The 26,002-nt window shown below is 40.2% G+C and overlaps 2 protein-coding genes across 2 annotated transcripts; one reads left to right on the top strand and one right to left on the bottom strand.

Annotated features, from left to right (window-relative positions):
• Nucleotides 1–1,440: 1,440 nt before the first annotated feature.
• Nucleotides 1,441–13,484, bottom strand: si:dkeyp-120h9.1 (Y+L amino acid transporter 2-like). The gene is made up of 12 exons (XM_063899301.1): nucleotides 13,352–13,484; nucleotides 10,725–11,101; nucleotides 10,320–10,495; nucleotides 9,972–10,114; nucleotides 8,594–8,719; nucleotides 7,987–8,131; nucleotides 7,522–7,645; nucleotides 6,803–6,906; nucleotides 6,604–6,700; nucleotides 6,360–6,509; nucleotides 5,331–5,514; nucleotides 1,441–4,316 (listed from the first exon to the last, which is right to left on the bottom strand). Exons 2-12 carry the CDS (start codon nucleotides 10,851–10,853, stop codon nucleotides 4,222–4,224), a joined length of 1,473 nt encoding a protein of 490 aa, XP_063755371.1. The 5' UTR covers nucleotides 10,854–11,101; nucleotides 13,352–13,484; the 3' UTR covers nucleotides 1,441–4,221.
• Nucleotides 13,485–15,493: 2,009 nt separating this feature from the next.
• On the top strand, nucleotides 15,494–25,049 carry stmn2b (stathmin 2b). The gene is made up of 5 exons (XM_063898402.1): nucleotides 15,494–15,694; nucleotides 21,392–21,487; nucleotides 21,607–21,779; nucleotides 22,378–22,569; nucleotides 23,255–25,049. Exons 1-5 carry the CDS (start codon nucleotides 15,676–15,678, stop codon nucleotides 23,315–23,317), a joined length of 543 nt encoding a protein of 180 aa, XP_063754472.1. The 5' UTR covers nucleotides 15,494–15,675; the 3' UTR covers nucleotides 23,318–25,049.
• Nucleotides 25,050–26,002: the final 953 nt, after the last annotated feature.

Raw genomic sequence — 26,002 nt, 5'->3', positions numbered from 1 at the left:
GCTCTGCAGGAGTCACTAGAAACTTCCCTTGAAGCTTCTCAGTTTCACAGCAGCCCTTACAAAATTAAAGTAGACCCAGGAAAGACTGACAATTTCAAAGAGACATTAAAAATGAGGTTAGAAAAAAGCCAAGCGGTACAAATGAAGACCACAATCCTCTCATTCAAACACTTACGGTTGAACTCCCTGCGGTAGACATGAGGCCTCCAGGGTCGGTTCCGTATCCAGTTCAGGCGTCGGTGCAGCTCCATGATGCCAAGCTGGTGCCACAGTGTGCCGTCCCCTCACCCATCAGAGAGCAGCACCCTGGTGCTTCTGCCCACCCCAAAGACAGAGAGTCCCTGCAGAGCATTAGTGGAGCCAAGTACCAACTAATCAGCCTGGACCTTTTAAAGCCAATAACTCACTGTGTCCTGCACTCTGTGGGAGAGAGCTGTTCCAGTAGCTGTTGTGGTGCTCGGCTGCATTTCCCCTGCACTGCTTCATCTTTTATGCATGACACAGTGGAACCCAACTCCCCTCAATGTTGGGGAGGGACGGACGCAGGACTCTCCCCAGGAACGATCACCTATCGACGGGCAGCTTCTGAGGCGGAGAGTGCACACCCTGCTGAAATGTGATGCCTCTGCAGCGTGCCCCCGGGGAGGAGGAGAGGTGGATGGAGGATGGGAGGTGGGGCTTGGCCAGCCACCTGAGGAGGCTGGAGGGAAAACGGTCAGTCAAACACACCATTGGGAGAGTTTGTGTATGTACATTCAAAAACACACATGATGATCGGTCTAACTTTGGCAGTCTACTGAACAGTCATACAGCTACACCATGTAGGTCTTTATGCTTTTTTTGTCTTTAAAATCTTTCTTTAAAACTGACTTTTCAGAAATGTTTTCCATTATTTTTACTGTATTCTAGAAAATTACTCCTTGCTCCTTTTTCTCACTGTATCAAATCCTTTTTTTTGTATCTTTTACTTATCCTGTTATGTTTTTGCAAAGCCCGTTTATAACTTACATTTTAAAAGTTCTCTAAAGATATTCATTAAAAAATGTTTTACTACAATTTCAGAAAAAAGGTCCAAATTAATAATCATTCTGAAGGGATGAAGTAACATATTAAATTATTTTTTCACAACACCTAACGATTTGCAGTTTGCTTTGACATGAGATAATTAATAATTGAATATACTGTAGAAAGAAATTGGCGAACTGACAGATGAATTTGGTTAATAACTTCAATGCAGTTGAAATAAACCTATTACCAAAAACATGAAAAGTACCTAGAGCTACATCACCCAGTGAAGGTCGCTAAACTGCAGTTCAACGAGACTTCATGAAGTGATACGAGACCACGACCTCTAGTGGCTGTGAGCCGCCACCTTTAAGATGTCCTTTGTTTCTACTTCAGGTAGGGCTCAGTGGACAGAAACAGAGACTGAAACACACATTCTGTACTTGCCTTTATTCAAAGAAAACACAGCGCCTTCCTATCTCACAAGACTTTCCTCAACTGGAAAGTATCTCATGCCATTTGGTTAACCCTGTGTTCAGAATATAATAAATAAACAGTCAATATAGCACACACTTAAAACACACCCTTATCACAAACAACGGTGTCAAACGTCTACTGGAAAACACACATTCTGTTTTTGGTACCAAATGAAATATCCAAAATACTGCAACATTCAAGTCCTGTGAACCGTGAGTATACAAGATCACAACATGATATTATTTATTGAATCACATTGAAAATATTCTGTATTTTCTGCAGATGTATGGTTTCCTTAACACATAAACGTTTGGTTTAAAAGATGACCCCAGAGAAAGCAACATTTAACATGTGTGTGTGCTTCTGTTGGCTGGTGGCGTAGACACAATACATTGTTCAATCCAAAGACTGATTATTATTTCCAGCTGAGAATTTACAGAACTTCACAACATTTGAAGCTGCTCTACCACCTGAAGAACATTTGGCAAACCCTACAGAAATGTATAAATAGGATTGTGCTTAAGATGCAAGAGATACATTAAAATATCAAAAATAGACGGGGTCATTTACAGACCACACTTACAGAAGGCACAGAGAGTTTATAGGAACTACAGTACAAACACTAAAGTTTCACTGGTTTCTACCTATAATTCAACCACCTACATCTATATATTTTTCAAAGCAGTGACATTTTGCTACTGGCTCTGTGAGCATAATCTGTTTAAGAGCTTTGGCTATGCACGGTGAATAAATGGTCCAAGTTGGTGATATATTCACAAGGCATAATAACAATAAAATATCCCATCTGTGATACAAAACCGAAATGGGCAAAAAAGAGAAAGGTCATAACTTATGCAGCGTGGTTTGTTTACCGAGACATAACCCAGAGGAGTAACGCAGGCACGTTAGCCTAACGAGAAACAATGTGAAATATTTATTTCTTTTTCTATCCGTAACGGTAAGGTTACATTCCTCTCACTACGGTGTGTTTGTATGAAAAGATGATGGTAACAGCAATAACAGAAACATGAAAAATTAAGATGGACTTTTGAATGACACCCTTATAGCTGGTCCCTGGAAGTTCATATTAGCTACCACTAGGAGGCACCAGAAATCAAATATAGCCCTGAAGATGCATTCAAAGGATGAAGGTGAGCAAGGAAACATTTGACATTACAGATACAGGATGCAGATTTATAATCATAGTCAAATTACACATTTTAACAAGCTCGTTCGAACTGCAAGACATAAAAGCGCTTTTGTAAATAATTTCCTTTATCTGAACTAATGATTACAAAGCATCTTCATCTGGGTGGTAATAGATCAAAGTAAAGTGTTCCTATGATCAAAGAGGTTCTACATAAAATGTGATGTGCAAATTCACTGCAGTATTTAGAGGTCTGTCAACAAAGAAGAAGTGTTTGGACGTTGTCTGACACGGTTACAATTGATGCATCAGTTTGTAAAAACAAACAGAAAAAAGCTTTCCCAACAGGAATATGTTTACCAGTACCACACACTGACAAATGACCTGTGTGATGTTGATGCAAACCAATGAAAAACTAGAGCCACCTCATTGGTACAGTAGATTGGGGTTGCATGTAATCATTTTTCGACTTCTTATCATCATTGCTTTTTACCTTTAAATAACTTAATCATTCTTTATTTCATAAAATTAAAGCAACTACAATGATTTCAATATGAAGGGGACATCACACTCTGAATTAACTTTCCTGTGATGTTTAATAAATCATTTAAAAACTCACAAATGTTACTTTGAATTATTTCAGAAACTTCTTGCTTATTTCCATGTCTAACAAAGAATCCGAAATTCTTGGTGAATTTCAGTAATGGGTCTGCATTTAAAAACAGCTCAACTATATCAAAACCAACCGTTTACAAACTCTCACAAGAGTCGTGCAGAACAATAGAACATGGACAATATTATTTTAGTGGTTTGCTTACTACTTCCCAACTTTATTATAATGGTAAATAAATGCAGCCCCAATTTATTGAAATATATTAGGATTTTTTTTTGGGAGACATTGAAATACTATAAAGTTTCCTTCAAAAGTCAAAGGTAAAATAGTGCGATTCATCCAAAACACAGAAGGTCATTTTGGAGGTGAGGCATTATTTTAAAAGGGTAACACGGTTTGAACCAGAGGCCCATCGTTTGCACGTGCGCTATAGTAAGTCACTACATTAACGTGAGACGTGATGAAGCGCATGCAAGGCATGGTCCTTCACTTCCACCTGGGTTTTCTCTACAGCAGCTTCCTGTTTGTGAATAAATCACCTCGGGCATGTTTGCTGAGTCAATTCCTTCTGGATCAGGTTGTTAATTTCCATTTGTCGCAGCATCACCCTGAGGCTTTTGGTCAGCTCTTGTGTGTGTGTGTTGCAGTTCATGGGCACGTGTGGAGGGAATTTCACAGCCAACACTGCACTGCGTAAAGCATGTGAATGTGCTCAAGTTTCACTGAGTTAATCTGTAAGTGCTCTTTGTTTGGGGGGGGGGGGGTTGTACTTATTCATTCTGAGTAATATCCTGGTCCTTTCACCTTATGGCTCATATGTGAGAGAAGAGGAGGAGTAGAGATGTGTAGAGCTCACCTCTCCAGTTTCTACTTCATTTCATCAAGTCATCCTCATTTTATTTCCTGATTGACCACAGCTCAACGCTTCCTTTGTGTTCATTCTCGATATTCCATTTGACACAAGGCTTTTGTTGCTCCATCATTCAATCTTCTCCGGGTCTATATTATCCAGGTCGATATCAGGCGAGGCCACACAGCACATGCACAGTTTCTGAGTGTACAGAGAGATCCTATCTGCAGGGACAGAAAGATCAAGGGTTTCACTCAAAAGGTCTTAAGAAATACATCAGAAGAAGACAATAGTAATACAGCGCTTAGGAACACAAAGCCGAAGTTCTTAATGCTTTAAAATATGTAGGCATAGAATAATAGCATTAGGAGGGGGTGTTCTTCAACTGCTGGGGGTTTTTGCACTCGATAACCTTTTAGAGAATGTAGGCTCTACATAAGACTGAACTTTGAAACACTAATCTCAATCACTCCACAGTTATTAACTCTAAGACCGGGAGTTGTTACATTTGTTCATGTGCCAGCAGTAGCTGATCTACATGCAACCTACAGTCAGACAAAGTAAGCTACTTAAAGAGGTGATCCATAAATGAGATCACAAAACCACACTTATTCACAGGGACATTTTACAACTTGCATCCCAGGACTTACAATGCAATTAATCAGCCCGGCTTCCTGCAGATGTCTCTGTGCCAGTGTGTTGATTTGGTCAATAATTAAGAAAATGCAGTACAGAATATAAAAGTACGGTTGAGCTGATTTAGACACCGTTAACTCAGTTTTTCAAGCAGAGAGCATCGAGTTATCCTCTTGAAAAAGTCCACCCAATCATGATTGAGTGTGTACATTACGGGTCAAATAAATGACTATCGACCTATAATAATAATAATAATAATAAGAAGAAGAATAAGACATGTTAAAATGTCAAATTCAGTACAATATTGTTTTTTTCTACACATTGAAATTGATTTTACTGGATAATTGTGCTGTTATTTATATGTTGATGTGTCTTGATAAAATGCATATGCATGAATATCTGATTGCGCTCTGTGTACCTGCCCAGGGACTGCAGATAATGCTTATATTATTTTATTGAGACGAATGTATTCTTTGCATGATCCTTATTTATAAAAGCTCAAACAAATAATAATTAAAAACCTAATTCCAACACTTCAAAAAAGGGTCATTTGGCCCCACTGTGTCGTTACTCGGACCCTAATTAATCACTAAGCTTCTTACCAAGTATTTTACTAAGGAAGGCTGGTCGGGAGCTGGATGGCAGGTAGATGCACAAGTAGTACACCGGTGCACCAGACAACGCCACAGAAATTCCCACCAGGGAGTTGATGGTGTCGCTGTAGAGGGGAACGACTACCAGGAAAACGCTGCACAAGCAATAAACGATGGGGAAGAACAAAGACAGCTGCAGGGCAGGGCAGAGGAGGAGGACGACGGCAAAGAAAGAAAGAGGGAGTAGGAAAAAGGAATGGGGGTAGAGAAAGGTTGGGTGGAGAAAACAGAATGATTAAAAACAATTACATCGACAAATATAATTAGTTTCATCAACCTTAACTGCTCAGCCAGTATGCAGAGCAGTCATTTCTCATGTTCACTAAGATAACCAAATTACCGTAAGTGAATTCAAAACATCATTGGCTTTTAGCATAGTCATAACTCAAAGCCACGTCTGAGGGTAGTGTGGATGGGTAAACAAAGGTGTGTAATGATTGAGTAAGTAAATATAGTACCTATCTACCTACCTACAGATTGCAGCTTTTGTGACTTCTTACTTTGATGTTGTTTATGTTATGCCGTGTTTAAAGTTTTCAGTTCAGTTCAACTGAAGGATGCTGACGGTCAATGATTTGATGAAGAAACTACCAGGAGACTGAAGATTTTTAAGTGATGATTATATGATACATTTGACCAGGGGTTGCTCTGTTTACCCAGCATGCAACTTTTTAACAGCATTAAGGCAAAGGGGAAAGACTATGTTACATTTTCTCAAGGTGTCTAGAGTCTTTTCAGCTAGCAAATGCTGTTTCAAGACGATGTTTTTCTGTCTTATATCAAATAAACCAAATATCTTTCAACAAAAAAAAACATTTTAGGCCAACACCAAAACATGTTGTCATAACAGCCACAGATCTGCCACTTAGATTTCTGATTCTGTACTTTTTTCTCTGTCACTGAGGTTACATGATAACATGTTCACTTTCTCGTCTCTGCATGTTTAAAGTGTGGCTGGGAGTCAAACAAATTCTTTACCTTAACAGGTCTGTGCATATCGGGAAATTTGATGCGGAGGTAGATCTGGCTTGCTATCGACAGGCCGATGAACAACCAGTAGTTGAAACTGAAGTAGTTGATCAACTGGAAAACGTCAGGCACAGAGAGGTATAACAGAGACATGCCACCCTGAAAACAGAAGATCAAAACACACAGTGTGGTAAGAACGCATCAGGGTCATCCAAAATAAATGATAAACAACAAAACATGTGATGATACTAACATTGAAAAGCAGCGCAGGGATTGGTGTGAATCGCTTGATGTGGATCATGCACAGCACATTAGGTAGTTGGCCTTCTCTGGAACCAACAAAAAACAACCTGCAGGGGAAACAAAAAAGATGGGACATGTGTTTCCTCAAATCTTTGCTGAGATTTTAATATTCAAATCATCACATGCAGTTAGGAGTTTTCTGTACCGACCTGGAGGCAGCAATGATGGAGGAGTTGAGCCCTCCGTAGCAGGAAATGGCCACAGACAGCGGGATCATCCATCGAGCCCAGCCCAGCACCTCATCAGCAAATGTCTGAGGAGACATCCAACAGTGCCTTCATCGTTACAATGCATGATGAGTGTTCACAAATCAAAATAAAATCACTTTTATAGTATGTACTTAAATCCGCCAGACAGTATTTCAATTATTATATACTTTCAGTGTAGTGTTGAGTGAATTAAATCACTCCTCTCTAAATTCAGATTTTTGGGAAGCATAAGAAACATGTGTGTTGTCTTTACAGCTTGGACTCAAGACCGCAAACAGCCCATGGCTTGTTGGAACAGATTTGTTGATCAAATACCAGTACAACTCTTCCTCCTCTGACGCACTAATCACATCAGCAACTTCCCAGTGTTCCTGTGTGGGGCGCTAACCTCTTTAGCTAAATGAGGTTTCTGCAATCATCACGACTCCTACAGGCACAGATAACCAAACAGAGAACTGAAGCAGTGGCTGCAAGCCAGACTGAAAGAGAGGACAGCAGAGGACAGGAAGGAAAGATCAAAACCTGCTGCCTAAACGAGGCTGAGCAGATGCCATCACTTTGGTCCTTTAAGCTTAATGGTAGAGATTAGCATGCACATGGTCAGATCTGGTTAACCTTATATGCGGCTTCTTTAGTGCACAAGAAGAAACGTTACTCACCACAGCAACAGCTTCACTGCTGAGCACTTGGTCGGCATCCATGACTACGTAGTAAGCGATGTTGGTCAAGATGTAGATCACAGTGACAATGGGCATGGAAATAGCAATGGACAAAGGCAGATTCCTAAAAAGGAGACAAGTGATATCATTACCTCAATGCTTATGTTTATTGAAATGTTCCTGGGGAATTGCTTAAACACAAAACAGACCAGAAGGCTTCAGGTAGAGAATCCAGATTTTACAAATATTGGTATCTGTGATGCATACTGTTACTCTGGTGTAAAATGAGCACATGATGACCTGTGAAATTTCCTAGTAAGTTTGCTTGGTTTTAAATCAGATTAACAAAATACTAGCTCTACAGTTGCTAAAGTTATGTTAAGCAAAATTAATTCCATCAGGAATGAAAATCAAATCACGCTTGTTAAAAAAAAAGAAGAACATCTGAAATGCCAGAGCTCGTACCTCTCTGGGTTTTTAATCTCCTCTGTGATGAAGTTGAGTGTGTCCCAGCCTGAGTAGGAGTAAAGTGCTGCGTAGAGGGCCAAGGCCATGTCACCAGGGTCCAGTTTGGAGCCTTTGAAGGAGTCCTCAAAGTTCTGGTCAAAACCTACAGCAACATGTAAAGAGGTGTTAACATTATTTGCTTTTATTTCGACTAAATAGTTCATGGATATTTAATCAAAGCTCGTACCTTATTTTACTTTTTTTATTGTGATGTGCATATAACTTGTAAGCTTTGCATTTTAAATGTACTTTTAAAATGTATGTGCCTGTAGCAGTTTGTTCTCTAATTAGCAATATTAGAGAACCAAAAAAAGACATGCCATCTCATGCTACATTAATAACAAGAGGGAAACACCATCCAAAAACAATAATTAAATGATAATTCAAGACAGTTATTTGTATGCAAGACACATTAAATGTATCAATACAGATTTTAATATAGATAAGAGTTTTGAGTGAGCTAGTCCGAAGTCAAATCTTTTTAAAAAATCAGTAAAAATAGAGAATTTGTCCAAGTCGTATCAAAATTGGATTCAATTAAACAGATTTTTTTGAGACATCCTACCTTGTCCCAGTTTAACCAGGCCAGTAATGATGATGACGATTAGAGCTAGGACCTTTGCTACGGTGGAGACGACCTGAAGAATAGCTCCCCATTTCACTTTCATACAGTTCACAAAAGTCAGCAGACCTGATAAAGAGAAAAGAAGACATGAGCATTTAACCAATATAAACTCAACACGGTTTATACTGAATGGTGGACACAAACAGAGAGGAGTAAGTAAGCAGGAATTCAAATTATAAGCCAAGAACCTCTGGAAGAATACCTCTTGATTTATTTATTTTCTGCAAAATAGAATTTCCATATTAAAATGGACAGAAGACTTGGATAAAGAAACATAAACGGAATATTTGTGAATATGTTGGATGGGGGTTTTAGTAAATTCAAATATTAACTTAAAAATGTGCTTTTGCCGTCTATATTTGTTGAAGGAGGAGCACTGATACAAGGTGTTGTATCTGGGCGTTCAGGAACTACGTTAAGGATTTCCTCCTTCATGCTAGCTGGCAGGTTTCCTGGCGGTGTTTGAGGCCCGTCACACGTTTCTTCCTCAAGGATCAATCAGTACAACAGACTTGGCACCTACTGTTACTATAGACCCTATCCAAACAAACCCAACAGGTTCAAGGTTGAGCAAAGCTTAAGGGATGCCATTCACTAAGCACGGCAGACTTAAGGCAGAGTGAGAGGGGAAATTACAGGTATTAAATGTAGTTACATACATATCCCCATAAATGCTATAGAAACAAAAACTAGATTAAGCTGATGTGTTTAGAAAAGAGGGTTTTACTTAAAATAAATGTACCCAATTGCTTTGCAGCTATTGGTAAAACTTCTCCTAAACCCTCCCTTTACACATTCAACGGTTTGAAAATGACTTAACAGGACTTGCATAAAAAGGGTTGAATAAACTATCAACAGCTAGGAGAAAAAGCAAATTAAAATGAAACCTTCAATGCAAAAGAGTGCTCAAGCACAGGGTGCAAAAGAAAAGGCAGTTTCGGAATACAGGTTGAATGCACTCCTAAAACCTGAATTTGTGGTTTTTGTGAAATCTTAAAGCAACAACTGTACTGGACTTGAGACGGCTAAAAGTGCAACTTAAATAGTTGCACCTGCACTGAGCCGTTTAAAGTGATGCCGTTGGTCATTTTGTTAATGCTAGAGAGCAAGAGAGGCTGTCCTGATTGTAGTCGACCCTTCCTGCAAAAACAGCTCCAGTGACCCTCCTCTCACTATGGATACTGTAAATAACAATATACGACATAGGGGTCAAACACACAGCAGACTCGTCAACCCGTGTCCTTTACCACTAATGGTAAAACACATACAAGAGGTTACATATAGCATGCACACGTGTGAAGTACAGGGAGAGCCTTACCTATGATGGCAGCAGCGATGAGTCGGACGGCGACATAGGGGGAGGGGCAGGTGGGGTAGAAGGGCTGGACCAGGTAGTTGGAAAAGGTCAGAGCAATCACCGCCTGACAGGCTGGCTCCACTATCATCAACGACGTCCACAGTCTACAGCAGAATGGATAAATCTTTATCATAAAGAGGCTTATATTCCGAACATGGCTTTGGTTAAGTTTATTAGTTGTTGCAATTGATCAGTGCTTTATTTTTGTTTGAGACTAACTGCCATGTCTCGTCAACCCAAAAAGCATTGAAACAGGACAGCAATTCACGTCAAATGTGGGCAAACAGAGAGAGTAAAACAACTACTTACCGAATAAAAGCCAATAAGCCTCCAAAAGCCTCCAGGATATAGGCGTAGGACGCTCCAGATTTACGGATAGTAGTTCCTAGCTCAGCATAGCATAACGCTCCAAACACAGAAAATATCCCTCCAATGGCCCACACCACCAGGGACAGGCCATATGAGCCTGTGTATTTAAGAACCCCCTGCAGGACGGGAAATGAAAGAAGAAATTAGCAGAAACTATCACATGAAGAATTAAACAACAGATTTGTCTTACTTCTTGTTTCAAAATAACCACACTGCATTTGCACATTTCTTAGTTAAACACTAAACTCATTTCAGATTCAGAGACAAAGAGTTAGAAAAACATTCCTATTTCGTTTATTTTAAATCAATGCAGACTATCTGTAGTAACAAAGCAGAGACTCTTACCTTAGGTGAGACGAAGATACCAGATCCTATCATATTTCCCACTATAAGACAGACCCCATGGAGGAGGGAAATCTCCTGCTTCAGCCGCACACCGCTGCCCTGAGACGCTGAGTCCCCCTCAGCAACCATTGTGGAGGATTTACAGCCTTCAGCCTCGACTCAGTGGAGGGAACAGGGACGTGACTGGGAATGACAAAGACGTTCTACCAGCAGCGTAAACTGAGACCAGTTGAAATGGCAGAACAATAAAATACAGGTCAAAATGAAAAGAGGGGTGTAGACCAAGAGAAAGAGGAAGGTGGGAGTGTGACGGGAAAGATAAGCCTTTTTCAAACTGCCATCGTTGAATCCACAAAGTAATTCTCCATTGCTATAATCTGCGAGGAAAAAAAGGAAACGCAATGTCACAGAAGTGCTTTACTCATCTCGGAAAATTTGCCAAGAGGAGATGGAGACATTAAATGATTGTGACTTAGTGTGTCATCATTGGTATATCACTCCTAATGACACTTAGAGGCCAATGAGGTAACTGCAGAGGAGTAAATGAATGAGTGAGTGAATTGATTAAATGGACGCCTATCAAAACTTTAGCGTTGCATGTATGAAGCAGACATTAACCACAATCACCCCTGACTGAACTGCCGTTAATAGAAGCCCTGTTTCACAACCACTGAGTGTCATAAGCAATGCAATGCCAAAAATATTGACGCTATTATTATGAACAAGCTAGATGTAAGGGGGGGAATATAGATGCTATTTTAATCTGATGAAAAGCCAAACGCTCAGTTACCCAATGTTACTGCATCTAATACCTCTTTAGGAGCCCGCATTATTGATTTGTAAAAACAGTCGACTCATACACATCTAATCCATGCCATCACTGCCAGTAGCTTCTCACAGAAAGCTGATTGATGTGCACACTGACTGGCCAAATTCAACCGTATTACATGAAGCTTGACAAGACATATTTCCGTGCCGTGCGATATGTAACCCAGTGATTCTACCAGATTGCATTATCGATAGTGCGGTTTTAAAAAGAGGTTTCACATAATCGTGTATTTGTCTTTTAATTCCACAACATAATGTACACCTGGTTCAATCATGTGATCTGCATTTGATTAATGACATTTGATAGGCATTTGTATTTAACACACAGCAAACCCCAGGTCTAGGACAGTGATTCTGTCTATGTACTTTCTTTTTTAATGTACTTTTCTTTTAAAGAATGTACAGAAAAAAAACTGCACAGACTTCAGTTTCCACCTGGCTGTGATCCAATCATATGCAAGTAAAACCACCTACAGATTTGTTCTGCTGAGCTTGCCAGAATGTATACTTAAATCAGCAACAACCTCACTCAACACCCTCTTTTCCAGCCCACCAGACATGCTCTTTCCATGTTTAAAGGACAAACAATCACACTGACTAAACTCAACACGCCCCCTGATGAATAGGAAAAAAACGAGACTAAGATTTAAGTACTTTAATATTTTTAGACACTAATTCCTGCAAATGTGTGTATTTGCTACAGTGAAAAAAGGAAAACGTGTGTAAATCTGGTGCCAAAGAGAAAATATTGCAATGCGATTTATTTTACTGGGTATTAAAGCGGAAATAGTTTTCCTTAAATTTCGTTGCATTTTTGCCACAAAGTTTTTGTTCAAAAGCAGCTGAGGTTTAACATCTAAAATGTGTTTATTCAAATGTGTATATTTCAAAACTGCTATTTCTGCTTGTACCTGTTTTATGTACTAACACTAGATAACACATGGTAGTATGGGTCTGTAATGGAAAAGCGCCATGTGTCCCATTAGTTGCTAAACGAAATTATGCTAGCATCTGGTCAGCATGGTTAAAGCAATATGGCTGCTGCAGTTAAGTCCCAGTGGTTACAAACAAACAGTAAAAAGAGAACTCGGTGGAGGAAGAGATTATTTTGTCCACATGTACGACAACATTTGCTATTTACTTGTCCCCTGTCCACAAAGAAACACATGGATGAGTTCATTTAACTATCACTAAGTCATTATCGCTCGGATAAAGCTAAAACACATATTGAAAACAGCTTCTTTTCACAGGTCAGGTCTAGATTCTAACCTGTCAGACAGCATGTGGATGTAAAACGTGGCCACGGACTACTTTGTAGTCACGTCGTCTCAACATTAACTCCATGTGTGTAACTTACTTTTTTTTTTTATCTCAACACTTATCAATCTAGATATGTCTCTAGTTTCCAGTAACCAAAACACATGTTCCTATTATTCCGCTCCAAGACTCACAAATGTACCCTTTCTGTTAATGATTAGCCGCGTTAGCACCGGCCTGAGGCAGTGGATGTTGAGGATACAATTAAACAGACATTCACCACAGTAACGTTCAGTTCATTAGCTATCACCGGTATCCCTTCAACCCGTATCCATCCGCTGTGTGACAGAGCTAACTGACATACCCAACCGATGCAGAAATACATTCATGCTAGTATGATATCATGTCAGCTCACATATGACGGTGGCAACGTTTAGTTCAAGGCATTTACCTACATTATTTTCGGACAGTATTTAGTGGAGGAAAACAAATGAACCCCCCACACACACCACAAAAAAACAACGATAATAGGAACTAGTTACCTATGTTGAGCCGTGTCTTCAGTGGAGCAAGCATCAACTCGTGCCGTGTTTCAACTTCTGCTAGATAGACCACAACATCTGCAGCTAGCTCCTCCTCAACCGCCAAATGATGGAAGCACCACCCAATGAAAGACTGAGGGTTGTCCAGCTCTCTGATATGTAATCAAACAACCTGTAGAAAACGCGAATGTTTATTGAATCGGCTACTTTAAACATTGACTGCCAATGAGACGTGTGTTACAGGTTACAGAGAGACCATGAGAGACGCATAGCAGCTGGTCAGTGCATGATATGTGATGCGATCACAGGTATGCCACTGTGAATTGGCAGTCGATCTATATTTGAATTTCCCCCAAAATAAATAGGATTTTCTTAAGTCTTTTTTATTTTATGCTCTAACTGTATTTGTTATTTTATTTTTCGTTTGGTAACCTGCACTATTTGTATTCTTCTTTATCTATAGTTTCAAAGCCTGATCTGGTTCTTGGTTCTCTTGTGCAATTTGTTTTTTTCTTGTTCCTCAACTTGATGTCAGGTGAATGTTCTTTACATTTCCATACCATATCCATAGCATTATTAAGCTAAAATCCACAGCTAAATCTATTTTCTGGTTAATCAGTGACCATGCAAAAAGACATGTTGAAATTATAATTTCAACATTACTTTTTGCATGGGGTTAGGTATCGTGTTAGCTATAGTATATCGTTTTAAGTCAGTTGCCTATACCAATTACTTTGTTATTTATGCAAACACACCGTTTGCTAAGGAACATGTCGTTGGAGTTGAATTTAACTGTGGTGGTGCTTTGTACTTTCTCCCCAGTCAATGATGCATAGATTCAGTTCTCAATAAAACTTTCACACTATGGCGAAAACCACGAAAATACATGTGAACTAAAGTCTGGCTTGCTGAATGTCGGTTTGAATGGAGCTTTGTCTGCAGGTTATAGCCTACATAGAATGATTGAAGCTATGCTTTGTAAGATATTTTTTTTCCATAAAGCCATGCGTTCCTCCGGCTCATATAACCTGAGATTTGCTGCCACCTAGTGACATGTTTTAATGATTTCACCCACTTCTTTGGTAGGTTAGGATTTGAACAAGTGTTTTCTGCATTTGGATAAAAACTGGTATGATTTTGCAGTTTTCATGGATTATAAAAGATTGACACTGTAGGTGTCATTAGATGTGGAAAACGTTATTCTGTCCAACCTGATTCTCTTGATGTAAACCACTTTGCAAAGCCTCACATCAAATATAAATGAACATGTTTTAAAATAAACAATGTCTGATGAAATGTTAATGTGAAAAGTCGTTTTTCTTAATCTTTTAGCACCATGGACAGAGCTTTTAGCTGATCTGCCAGTCACCACAGAAACAAAGAGGGAAACACCCATAATGCTGAGGACCTGCACTCTCCATTTCAATGGGACATTGGATTTGTCAGGCCTTTGGCTAGGAGGGGCGCGTCAAGGGAGTATGGTAGCTAATATGCTCTAGGTGGCACATAAACGCTCATTACTGACCCAGTGTCAAGCCAATCAGATTATTTGTTGGCAGTTCCTGTCGAGAATTTCAAAATAATGCCTGTTAACCTATGTCGCATTTTAATGTAGACATGTTTGAATGACACAATTTGTCGGACAGCTTTATTGTTCTACTACTATAAAACAGAAAAGGGCTATTTCATTGGAGGTCAATCTAACTAGAAATGTGAAAGGATGCTCAGTGGGATGTATCATACTTTGAAGGATGTCAAAGCTATAGGCCAAATAAAACTACATTTAAATAGCTCTAATATATAATGCTTAAAATATTGCTAATACAATACAAACAGTTTGGTCCTCCCCATTGCCCCTTTGCAACATATTAGATCTGCAACTAACATTTGATTCCATTTGTTGGTTCCGAGGACAGATACCAATTATTTGTGGTTCTATATTTGTTTTCATTTTTGCTAGAAACTGAAATTAATGATGAAATAGCTGCACATTAATACATAATGGTCTATGAATTGACTGATTGCCTAAGCTGGAAATCATACTATGGTCATATTATCGACAGGAAAATATGTCAATCCATATTCATAGATGGTGTGGGGTTTATGTCTTTTATTTTGAAAGCCTCTTCTACTCATTTCCGGTTTTGTTTTAGTTATTGCCCGCTGACTTGACGCAGCTCATAATAGACCACCAGGCGCACCGGCAGTCCCCCTCTCTGCTGACTCAGTGCCTTACCAGCAGTCCCTTCACACCGAGATACCGCAACCAGCAACCGACGCACTCTCCTCCGGTCAACTCGCCCAGGCACCACCAACCTACAGAAATGGCTAAGACTGCAATCGGTGAGTTTTTTTACATTTTTTCCTAAAATAACACCAGATTCGCAGGTTTGAGGATGCTGGGGCTGTGGCGACACCCATGGCACAAAAGGATGCAGAGGGATGATGATAGGGAGCGGCCAAACTCCCTTGCAAGTCACTCCTTTATAATTAAGTTGCGAAATGAAAGAAGCGTTTTTCTCTTTCATCAATCTGTGTATAAAGAGTAAATTCTTTGCTTATTACTTTAGCCTTCATCCAAATGTGTGGCGATCGATATGAGCTAGTTTGGATTCAATGTTTCTTATCAGTGACGCATTTTTCTAATTCACTATAAAACAAACGAATTACAAAAAATTGTATGCAATACAAGACAAGAAATGCAGTTTTATATCCCTGACACAGCAGCATTTTGTCGATGCCTGCCTGCCGCACCTGACTCAGAGCCGTGCAGCAGCATAATGCAGCGACCCCACCCAACATCTCCGGTCCCTTCAACGCTCTCTCCAGGGTGTGATATATCTCACCGTGGCAAATCTTCTTAAAAAAAAAAAAAAACTGGGCCATGCTATGTTCTGTAGTATAAAGCCGGCTCAACCAATTTTGTGACCGCTACAGGCATAAATGATAGAGAAAATAGCATCCTTTTCCAGAATTGCTTTGCAGTCGAGGGAAGAATTTACGACAGGCGATGAAAATGAATGTCGTCTCAAGAATATCAGACCCTAATCCTATTAGGAGGGTTATATTACGGCCTTTTGTGTTCAATCCGTGTATTATCACTGAGGCTTTAGTATTATGTGAAAGTATTTGCTAGAAATTAAATGTGATTTAATGTTATGGCAAATGGAAGGCCTTGTATTTGTGTCATCCTTTTCCACATCAAGGATTGATATATATTTTATTTATGTGGAGGATATTATTTGAACACATCACTTCACAGGGCCTATAAACGCTGGGTGGGACCTGCAGGCTTCATCAAAAAGAAGTCTAAAATCACATCTGACATTAAGGAAAGTGTGTTTGCTTCAAGGGGTGTGTATGAAAAGTGCGATGTGCTTGCCAGTCTAGGGGATAGACTGTTTGTTTTATGGTTGACTAGGCATTTGATGGATGGAGGGGCATGCAGACAGACAGCGGTAAAGGGTCCTGCATGGTGTCTGCACTGAGGGGCAAGTAAACCCTGACTGGTATATTTATTCCCCTCTCCTCCTCCTCCTCCTCCTCCTCCTCCTTTGCCTCTTCTCTCCTCCATGATTTCAGCCGTTGACAGACAGAATGGGATGGGCAGGAACATAGACACACAGGGGGAAAAGCAGTCAACCTGCCAGTCAGCACCGGCAGGTCGTTGAGTTCACGTCGGCTATAAAGAAACACAGCAGTACTAGTAATATTTTAAGAATCACCTGTGTGTTTCATTCCTACTTTTTCATACTTCTGAGACTGAGGAGCAACACCATCTAAGAGCCAATAAATATAATTAAATTAAGGACTATAAAGCAGGATGATTACACCTGTGTTTATGGGAGTGTGTGTGTTTTTTCATTCCTGAGGATCCTAAAGCCTCTACATAACTAAATGTATGATCTATCCCAGAAACCGACTCATGGTCAGAGCCACTCCCTTGTGCATTAAGGCCCCTAAGCACTTCCCGATCCTTATCACGTATACTTGTCATAGCCAATAAGGTGTGGTCCTTCGGCTGGTCCCTAAAAATCAATTCCTTTGTGTACATAGACACAAGCTTCTCAGCCTCTTGCGCCATCAATTTCAAGCAACAAGCCATGTCCAGATCCAGCTACATTTCTCTACTTATCATCTGCATCACAACTGTCATAGTGGCCCCTCGTGCATAAAGCTCGAAAGGCTCCTGGGCACATAATTCATGCTGATTTATCACAGAGTCTCATCGATCAATGCTGCGCTCTGACTCCCATTACTGGTTCAGATGACCGTTGCTCTTTAAAATAAGTCTGAGGAAGAGGTGATATCAATCCAGTGACGATGGTGTTCTCATCACTTGTGACATTTGGATTAGCAACCTAGTTTGGTACATTTTGATCCTCAGGTGTTTTAACCAGCAGATTCTGGATATTTCGCACAGCTACCTCATTGGTACGCACTTTCAATTAACTGAACTGAACTGGAGATTAAAGGATTGGTTCATTAATCAATTAGTTGTTTAACAGAAATGGAATAAGCAAATTAACCACTTGTAAATTGTGAAAATGTGCTGCTTTTTGGATTTGTGATAAAATGAACAGAATGTTTTTTGAGTTTTGGCCTGATAGTCAGACAAAACAAGAGGTTTTAAGACATCACCCTTGGCTTTAGAAAACTATTTTTGCAAATATCAGACATGTTGTAGAGCAAAAGATAATCGATGCTTTGAAATCAGCCTTAGTTGCATGTAACAATGATCTCCTTGGAAGGGCACTGGGTGGGGTTTAGGGAAAATTTGCCACCAGCCCATCCCTGCATCGAATGACTGGACCTGCCCCTGATCATCTGGGTACCATATTGTTTCATTTAATGGCCAATTCCGCTGTGGTAATACCTTCATAATTTTGTGATTATATAGCTGCCGGGAGGCACAGCTGTTAAGGGCCTGTATTTGCTGAACACAGATAAAAAGTCTATACTGCTGCCAGCTTATAGTAGACCCAGAAAGGCAGTAAACGCTGTGAAACACAGGGCCGCAGTTTGCTCCTGTAGCCTTGTCAACATTATCTTTCCTATGTTTTTCACTTTGTGGCTTTTTGCTCAAAGTGACTCTATTGCCTGTTCAAATTTTTATAGAGGGGGTTGAGCATTTAGGAGAAGACGAGGGTGGGGAGGAAGAGAGAAATAAAGATACCAAATAGAGGCGTGGTGGTTTTCTGCTACGCAGTTTTGAATCTCCCAGGAGATGCGCAGAGTGGAGGCATAGAGAGAGTAAGAAAGAGGAAATTGGGTTTGAGAGGGAGAATACATCAGCGACAGATGAAACGGAGGCTTGGGGATGCAGAAGCTGCTGGGGAAGAGGGATGCGTGTGGGGGAGGAGGTACAGTTAGATATTGATGACCTGTGCTCTTTGGCTGATGGATTGGAAGAGGAAGTGCGTTTGCTGGCTGTGTCTGTGGTTGGGACAGGAGGAGCTCTTTGAAAGGATGCAGAGCTGACTAGTAAAAAGCAGCCGGAGTAGAAGAATTAAAGCGGTGTCATGGTGGTAGGAAATTATTTGGTCACATCTCAGATTGACATTACTGACCCAGCATGTCTGAACTCAGTCAGTATCTTTGAACAGACACCAGTGTTTGGATACTTCCTGCTGTGGAATGTCATTTTGGATCATTTGTCATTTTTATGTGCCTGATCCGCTTGGAATGAGCTTATTACTACAGCGGTTATAGAAGGAAAAAGCTTTTATCTCTCAGGAGAAATACAGAGGCAATTTCATATTTTTGCACAATAGAGAACCTCATATATATTTGATGAGGGATATAAAAAAAAAATCTCCCGCACTCCAAGAAATTAAATGAGCTCTTACACACTCGTAGTAAAAGCTTAATCACCACAAATAAAACTAAACAAACCATAATGGAGCTGCAACCCTATGTCAATTAATTAGATTAGTAGATTGCCAGAAAATTAATTGGAAACTATTTTGAAAAAAATGTTAAACATTAAACATTTAATGGTTTCCAGAAATTTGAAGATTTGTTGTTTTTCTCTGTTTTAAAGGTCGGACAAAACGAGACATTCCTATGAACTCTAGGAAAATGTGTAGGGGATTTTCAGTGTTTTCTATTACTGCATACTCAACAGTTTACTAAGTACTCAAGACTGAATTAACTGATTAATCAATTAGGATAGAAATCTGATTCTAGATGAAAAAATAATTGAACACAGAAATTGCCTCACCCAGAACTTGGCAACCACTGAACACTGCTGTTCTGCTCCCTGAGCACTCAACCCAAATTACCTGCTCCACTGAATTGTTAACTGCTTGACTCTTCAGCTGTCAGGTGGGGTTGTGTGTGGCAGGAAAATGGCTGCTGGGTCTTGACATATACACAACACTAATGAGCGTGTGACAACCCTCCAAAAGCTCTGCTCCCCCCCTTTGTCAGCAGAAATGGTGCGGTCCACTAATTACACATTTAAGTGCCATCCACCTGAGGTGGCTGCTTCCATTAGACTGTCCTAGAGGTAGTCGAAGGCCGCTGCAAATCCCACTGGGAATTTCCTCCTTCCTGGTTTTTAATCCTCCTGTCTGGAGGTTTATATTAGAATTGTGTTACCATGACGGTGAAGCCCCACCCCAACACCCAAATATTTATTCCATCTTCATCCGACAGTAATCTTATTATTTTCTGTTTCTATACCAAACTCCACCTTTATCTCCATTCCCTCTCAACCCCTCTCTTCCTTCCACTATTTGTCGTTTTTTTTTAACCCATCCCACCCTCCCGCACTTTCTCCTCAGGGAAGGGGTTAACAAGGCCATCAGAGAGTAGTGAGAGCTACATCTGAGAGTTGATCACATTACTGTGGCGTCTGCCAGTCTGCAGGGCAGAAAGTGAGACACAGAGAGAAGAGGAGGAGAGAGTGAGCAGGGAATGAGTGAGGAAGAAGATTTGGATTAATCATACTGTACTCCATACCCCCCTATGGAGAATATTTTTTACCGTAGATCTCAATTAAGTCTTTGCTACTGAAGATCATAAATCACTGTGGCACACTTCAGCCCTGCAGGCCTGGGCTCTGGGTGATGGATTATTCCATAATGTGACAGTCTGCATGCAAATTTCCACCGTGAGGCAGCGTACCTTTACAGAACACAGCAGCCATGTGCAAAAGCAGAATACTTCACAAGCTGCAGTGTGATGCAGATATTTTTTTGCCGTTCTCCCTGTAGGGACTGCTTCTGAACTCTGGGCTCAAATTACAAAGTAGTAGATTCCAAAATTATAGGAACAAAATCAAGGTTAGACAAGGTTGGGTGTACCTTTCTTTGCTGCTTTTTCACCGTCTGCCCTTTGGAGCACTTTGCCCCTCCCTACTGAGAGGACGCAGGTTGCCAAATACAACAATTGATTTACTGCCAGCTTTGCCTCAGTGTTATTAACTTTTTAGACCGTGAATAGACCAGGGATAAAGAGTCATATGCTGTGTATGCTGCTAAGCAAAGCCACAGAGAAAGGAGACAAAAAACAACCCAAAGACGATTCCAACATCTATCCTAAATCCTGGATTCTTTGCTTTGTAAATAACCCAAAAGGCATAATATTTTTTAGCGGTAGACACAGAATGGCTGAGAGGCTATGGGGCGTTGGTCTGACAATGTTAATAAATAATAGACCAAAATGAAATGCATAGCTAATGATGTGTGGAGAATCCTATGGGGAGAGCAGCATCTTGGCTGTTGGGGAAATTAGGCCAAGTGAGGACACATCCATCCTACTGTGAAAACAAAGGCCAAAAAATGCCCCCAAAACCCAGAGCAGCTTGGCTCCTCAAGACGCCCTTTGATGGGGTTCCCTTTTTGGAGGACTCGATGAATATGTATTCCTTTAACAATCTGGATATTTACATGAGGAACCTCCTGTGGAGAAGAAGTGGGTTAATGATGTTTCATCTTTTTGTATGTTAGTAGGTTAATGATATTTTGATCATGTTTTTCTGCAGTGAGCTCGGTTTGCATACATACAGTCATGTTTAAATGTTTTCTTCCACAGCTTACAAAGAGAAGATGAAGGAGATCTCAGTGTTCTCACTCATCTGCTCTTGTCTGTACCCCGAGACTCGCAAAAACCTCATGGGGGATTTTGAAGGTACGTGAATTTATTTTTGATCTTTTTGATAATCATGCTTCAATTACAAGTCATGCAGAGGCCCTAAAGGTTTTCTGTTTATCATCTGTCTTTCTTTTTTTGTTAATGTACACATGAAGACTTGGACATCAAGCCCATTAACAAGCGAGCCTCAGGCCAGTCCTTTGAGGTCATCCTGAAGCCGACCTCCCCCGTGTCTGATGCGGCCCACTGCATCACCACACCCCCAAAGAGGGAAGTATCCCTGGAGGACATCCAGAAGAAGCTGGAGGCAGCTGAGGATCGGAGGAAAGTAAGGGTGTTTCCAATCATTATCTATCGCACCCAGCTGCCACCTTTCACTCTGCTTCAATAAAAGCCACAGAAAGTTGTTTAGAATTTAAAACAGAAGAAGAATTTTAACCACAATAATACCGCTCCTCATTTGGAAATACTTGACTTCCTTCGACTTCCAATGTGACGTACAGCACGGATGTTTGGTTAATAATGCGTCACATTGACTACTGCAGCTGCCAAACTGACATGAAACCTCTAATCTGACACCGGCTAATTCCTGCATCTGATTGATTTGAATGTCAATACAGTCAATACAAGCAGCTGACAAATCCAGCCACCCACAAACAAATCGATCATCAAATCAATGACACAATTTGACAATTTTTTTAACACCAGATGTCCAATACTGTGGCTCAACATACAGCATATTTAATCAAAGTAACGACTGGAAAAGGAAATACAATCTTACCTCCAGACATTTTCATGCCTAGCATAAATGTGTGAGTCTGATTTGTTTCAGCAGCTCTGACTCATGCTTACCTTTTAACAAAAAAACGATGAGTGATTTTCAGTAAATCACTGTTTCTATCAACCCCTGCTCTCTTTCCTTTCAGTCCCAGGAGGCGCAGGTCCTCCGGGCCCTGGCTGAGAAGCGGGACCACGAGCGTGACGTGCTGATGAAGGCAATGGAGGAAAACAGCAACTTCAGCCGCATGGCCGAGGAGAAGCTCCAGGTGAAGATGGTGCAAATCGAGGAGAACCGGCAGGCTTACCTGGCTGCCATAATGGACCGCCTGCAGGAGAAGGTGAGAAACGTAAACCAGAAACTATTTTAGAGATACTGAGGCCATAAACCCAAGTCACCTCTTCCCCAGAGAAGCAATTTGCCAGACACCAAAGAAGAATTGATTTTAGATTTTTGAAATGTTGTTTCTTCAATGAAGAAATTATTAATTTATATTGTTTTTTCAGTTAATTGTATTTATACCAAACATAAGCTAATAATAAGTTCCTTCTTTCTCATTTCAAAAAATGTTTCACTACCGACAATTAGCTTGCAAGTTTAAAACTTAAAAAATTCAGTCAACAGAAAGTCACTGTGGTATCACAAGCAATACTATAGCACAAAATAATTGCTTCAGACTCAAATTCTGAACTTATGCAGTGCTTGAAAGACTGAGGAAAATGTATAAAACGTGGCAAAAGAATGAAAAGAAAGACGCGCGGTTGGAAACAAGACGACCTTAGTAAACCGAGAACCTTATAGAGAAGACTTATGTTGGAAAAAGACAAAGATGGAGTCCTATGCTTGGAAGGTGGGAGACAAAAACAAACAGTAAATGAGCGGAAGAGAGCAGGACAGGAGGCAGAATAAAGGAATAAAATTAAAGGTTGAAGAGTTGAAATGGTGAAGTGAGCAGGAATAAAATATCAGAAAAGGCCCTGAGGCAAAGAAACACGACACCCTAAATCTGTGTTTTTCCTTTCTAGGAGAGGCATGCTCAGGAGGTGCGCAGGAACAAGGAGTTGAAAGAAGTCAGCGTGAAAGCGTGAAAACCCCAACAGGTTCTACGTCCCACCTCCAAACCCGCCCCCAACACCACCACCCCAATCCTGAGGAACACCCCTCTCCCAACCTTGTCCCACATATTCCCACCTACTCCACCCCTCTGCCATACCCCCCCATACAATTATGAAACTACCACCGCCTGAGACGCCAACCCGAGACAGTGGGAAGTTGAAATGGGGTTCGGGGTTGAACAAAAAAAAGCATAAATAATTTCGGAAAAACAAGAAAAATGTGTGTCTCCAACCCACTCTTCCCAAAAAGAATGTTTTTGCTCTGTTTCAAATGAGAAAAAAAAAATCAAATTGACAAGTGACAGTGGGTATTGGTTTTTGTAAATACTTCTTTTTTTGTTATATACAGTAAGATACAAGCAGCAAAAGTATTGATTGCAGTGTGCCATTTTTTCTATATAAGTTTCCTCTCCCTGCTTATATATGGATGTAATAATTTGTTCATTGACATGTTGTTTTTTTTCCTTCATTTCAGCCTGAAAATCATTTCAGGTGTAGGTGTTTGTTGTGAGTTTGCCAGCTAGCTGATATTTGCTGCGACTGGTTGTGTCCTCACAAGGCCCACATACTGGCTCCTTTTCCTCGTCCCTCTAAATGGGCACTTACTCATTTGACCCTGCCGATTTGGAAACAAAATTGGATCTGTGTTTGGTCGGAGTGATTTTCCATCCAGTTCAAGCCAATGTCCCAATTAGTGAGGGACATGTGCAGGGAAAGTTGACAAAAGGAAAGGAGACAGTTTGCTCTCTTTGGGGACTGCAAGCCGTCGCTGCTCATCCACTCCTGTGAGGTAGATGGTGATGTACCACAGGAGAACACTATAGCATTTAATGAGCCCATCCTCATCCTCCTTCCCTCCGTCTGCAACCTCTTCATCTCTCCACATACAGTACATACTGTAGAAGCACTCACTCACACGCTCTCCACATGGGCAGGCATTTAGCCAATCATAGCACAGAGTTCAAGAGGAGCTTGCTAAATTCTGTCCATCTGGCACTGGAAAGCTCACGTAATATCCCTGACCAATGGCGGGCCTCTTGTGTTCCTCAGAAACAAGCTTGCAATCACATTTCAATCACGTGTTACTGTACTTTACAACACAACTGAGGATAAAGTGCACTCAAAAACAGCCGGAGTGCAAAGAAAAAAAACCTTCACCAGACTGTGAATCTTAAATCGGAGAAATTACAAATAAATTCCACCTTTCTCCCTTTCATAGAGGCTAGAGTAGTGCCAGCATCATCCATGCCTACTGGAATCATTGCATATCACTCGAAGACACTGTAAACGCCATCGAAAGGTCGGCACAAGAAAGATATAAAAGCCATAACTGGTATAGCTGCAACTATGATAAATGAACACAGTATTGCCATCTGTAAAGGTGTACATGAGTGTATTACAAAGTATTGGAATGACGGTCACACACGCACGGTAGGCCCATTGATGTGTGTGAGTGTGTGTGCGTAATGCAGAAAGGGCGGGTGGATAACAGATTGTTTGTGCCATGTGATATTGACCCGGTGAAGCATAAACCAACACCGTAACAGTGTGTAACAACAAGAACATCACAGACAGAGACTATCCTACCTGCCTCTCTCTCTCTCTCTTTCTCTCCTCTGTCCATTTGTGTGTTTCCCCCCCTTCTCCACGTATATCTTTGTGAGCAAGCAGTGGTTAATAAAGATTTGGGGTTCAGTGAATGAAACTGGCTGAGAGTGTGATTTCTTTTAGATACGGTCAATTACTGTTTCAAGGTTAGCACTACAATTACAATCTGGTTTATTAGGTTTACACCTGCTATGATTGTGCCTTGATTTACTTGTGCAGAATGACCATAAAAGAAAGAGAAAGAGAAAATAGAATACCAAAATAAAAGCAAGTACCAAGAAACATAAATAAATCATTGTAAAAAATGATTGTAAAAATATGAACATTTACTCAGTTTTGACATTCTTACAAATTAAAACTAGAAATTGAATTAACTAAAACATAAATCGAACTTACACAGCATATTTACATTCATTTCGTGATAACAAATAAATTGATTCTACCAAATACCTATATGATGTTTTCCACTGTAGTTTCTTTACTTTAAGTGTTACAAAACAGCATCATATGTATATTATGCAAGACGTTGACAAAAAAAAGGTAATGCATGAATTCGAATTCAATACACAATATAGTATATGACACAGCCTACTGTTTAAAGGAGGGCAGCAACTATTGATTATTTTCAATGATGATATACGTTTTGGATATTTTCAAATTATTACATTACATTTTCCAAATTTGATCCAAATCCAATGATGTTGTCTTCAAATGTGTTGATTTGTTCCAGACATTAATTTAACCGTGAGTTCAGTCAAACCAAATCATCAATAATAAATAATAGTTGCAAATAAATGTATTCTTGGCAACTAATTCATACATTTCTTTTACATTCAGTACTCTTTGTACTAATTACATTTATTAAGGTTAATGCCTGGCTGTTAAATCTAACGTATTCTTACAATTTGTTATTGTTACTGTTACTGTTGCATTAGTGAAGAATAGCAGTAATTCTTCCGTGTCCTCTCTGCCTTGTCAGTTAATAAAGTACCAGTAATGACCAGCAGGCAGAGACAAACAACAAGCTATACCACCCTAAAATCTCCTTGA

This window comes from Eleginops maclovinus, chromosome 13 (assembly GCF_036324505.1).
Source record: "Eleginops maclovinus isolate JMC-PN-2008 ecotype Puerto Natales chromosome 13, JC_Emac_rtc_rv5, whole genome shotgun sequence".
In the NCBI taxonomy this organism is placed as follows: Eukaryota; Metazoa; Chordata; class Actinopteri; order Perciformes; family Eleginopidae; genus Eleginops; species Eleginops maclovinus.
Note: the sequence above shows the minus strand (reverse complement) of the source record. Positions and strands in the feature narration are given on the sequence as shown.